Source organism: Chelonoidis abingdonii, chromosome 3 (assembly GCF_003597395.2).
Source record: "Chelonoidis abingdonii isolate Lonesome George chromosome 3, CheloAbing_2.0, whole genome shotgun sequence".
Classification (NCBI taxonomy): Eukaryota; Metazoa; Chordata; order Testudines; family Testudinidae; genus Chelonoidis; species Chelonoidis abingdonii.
This window is the reverse complement of record NC_133771.1, coordinates 88742861-88745026: the sequence shown is the minus strand read 5'-3', so window position 1 is coordinate 88745026 and position 2166 is coordinate 88742861. Positions and strand designations below refer to the sequence as shown.

At 41.6% G+C, this 2166-nt stretch overlaps 1 protein-coding gene across 1 annotated transcript; it reads right to left on the bottom strand.

Annotated features, from left to right (window-relative positions):
* Positions 1–85: 85 nt before the first annotated feature.
* Positions 86–1045, bottom strand: LOC116814762 (olfactory receptor 6A2-like). The gene has a single exon (XM_032762593.2). The coding sequence runs from the start codon at positions 1040–1042 to the stop codon at positions 86–88; it is 957 nt and encodes a 318-aa protein (XP_032618484.1). The 5' UTR covers positions 1043–1045.
* Between the last annotated feature and the right edge of the window lie 1121 nt (positions 1046–2166).

The window sequence follows — 2166 nt, the reverse complement described above, 5'->3', positions numbered from 1 at the left end:
TAGAGGTTTTCACTCAGTGATCCCTGTGTCAAGTTCAATTTTGTTTTGTTTCCATTTTCTTCCTTTCCGCGCCCTCCATTTCTAACTAAGTGTACTGATGTTTCTGTAGCTGAACTCCTTTGCTGTTTAAAGTCTTCTTCAGGGCCTCTTTGACCTCCTTGTTCCTCAGACAGTAGATGATGGGGTTGAAAAGTGGGACAACAATGGCATAGAGAGCAGAAACAATTTTGTTGGTGTTGTGGGATGGAAGGCCCTGGGGCCGGATGTAGATGAAAATGCTGGCAGCATAGAAGATAACGACCACACTGAGGTGTGACGTGCAAGTGGAGAATGCTTTCTGGCGGCCCTGTGTGGAGGGGATATGGAGAATGGTGGAGATGATACAAGCATAGGAAAGGATTATTACAGAGAGGGGAATCAGCAAGATAAACAGGGCAGCAACAAAATCTGCCAGTGCTGCCTGGGTCATGTCTGTGCAGGCTAAGTTCAAGAGGGGGGACACATCACAGAAGAAATGGTTGATGACATTGGGACCACAATATGTCAGTTGAGATATAAGAAACACCTTCAATGCAGAGATGAAGAAGCCGCAGAGCCAGGACCCAGCTGCCAGGCAGATACATAGAGCTTGGCTCACAATGGCTGGATAACGAAGTGGGTTGCAGATGGCAACATACCTGTCATAGGCCATGACGGCGAGAAGGATGCACTCAGTGTTCCCCAAGCCGAGGAAGAAATAGAGCTGTGTCAAACAGCCTATGAAGGAAATGCGTTTGCTCCCCGACACGAAGTTGACCATAGTCTTGGGCATGGTGACTGTGACGTACCAGATTTCCAGGAAAGACAGGTTACTCAGGAAGAAGTACATGGGACAGTGGAGGTGACAGTTCACCCGGATCGTCATGATGATGATGACATTTTCCAGCATTACTAAGATGTAGGCAATGAGAAAGCTCATGAAGAAGAGGAGCTGCAGATGAGGAGCTACGGGGAACCCTAGGAGAATGAATTCTGTGTCACTGGTTTGATTTCTCATCTCCATGTCTAACAGCCAGCTCTGTAATAGATAAATAGATAATCAGAACAACAACATATTTACTACTAGTGGTTATCAGTATATTATCTATCGATCAATTGATTTACCCCCTTATACACACATCTATCAACTGAGCAACCTATCTGCTGATCTAATTCCACATTTCTTTCTCTCTCCCAATACCTTTTTACATTTTATTGGCAATCTTCTTCACACTACAGATAATTCTAGTGCTAATCAGTGAGATTTTCAAAAGTGGTTAAGTGACTTACTATTAAAAATTTCATTGAAATTCAATAGCATTTGTGCTCCTAAATTACCTACGTGAGTTTGACACCTAACCTGCTTAGGTGGTTTTTAAAACCCCACTCGGTGCCTAGCTGCATCTTTAGTTCCCTAAATACCTTTGAGAATCTGGCCCTTATGCATATTTGAAAAGCAAAACTACTAATAATACTGGATGCCCTTTGTGCTCATGTCAACACCGGTGCAGAATATGATGAAAGATGATGAAACCAGTACACAGGTCATTACTTAAAGATTTGGACTGAAAAAAAGGAATCTTCTCTAGGCACTATTGTAGCATAAATATTGTAGCATAAAAACAACAGTGATAATTGTCTATATGTTCGTACAGATCCTATTACAATGGAGACCAGAACAAGCTGTACTCTAGGAGTTACTAAAATTAATAGAAAAGACAGATTTGCATCCAGGGAGTGAGGGAGTAAAGGAATGCAAGGATCCAAAATATTACCTTACACTGGATACCTGTACCAACCTTTTACTCAGTCATTACTCAGTCAATCAAGTTGCTAGTCGGATTCAATAGGTATGTTCACATGGCGAAAGAAAACAGACAAACCCAAACCTGCAGCAGCAAGTTTCAGAGTTTCGATCTGCAGACATAGGCTCATGTGACGGTGCCAAAAACCAGCTGTGCAGGCATTTGAACTTGGGCTGGACCTCCATTATGTGACATGTACTAAAGAGAGTGGATTGTCTTACTGTGATCTGTATGACACTTAAATAAATGATCAAAATTCATTTAATTTCATTTGAAGAATCTGAGCTAATTATATTTTGACCGAGCTTTTAATTCCATCTCTTAACCAATTTGTACAAAATAA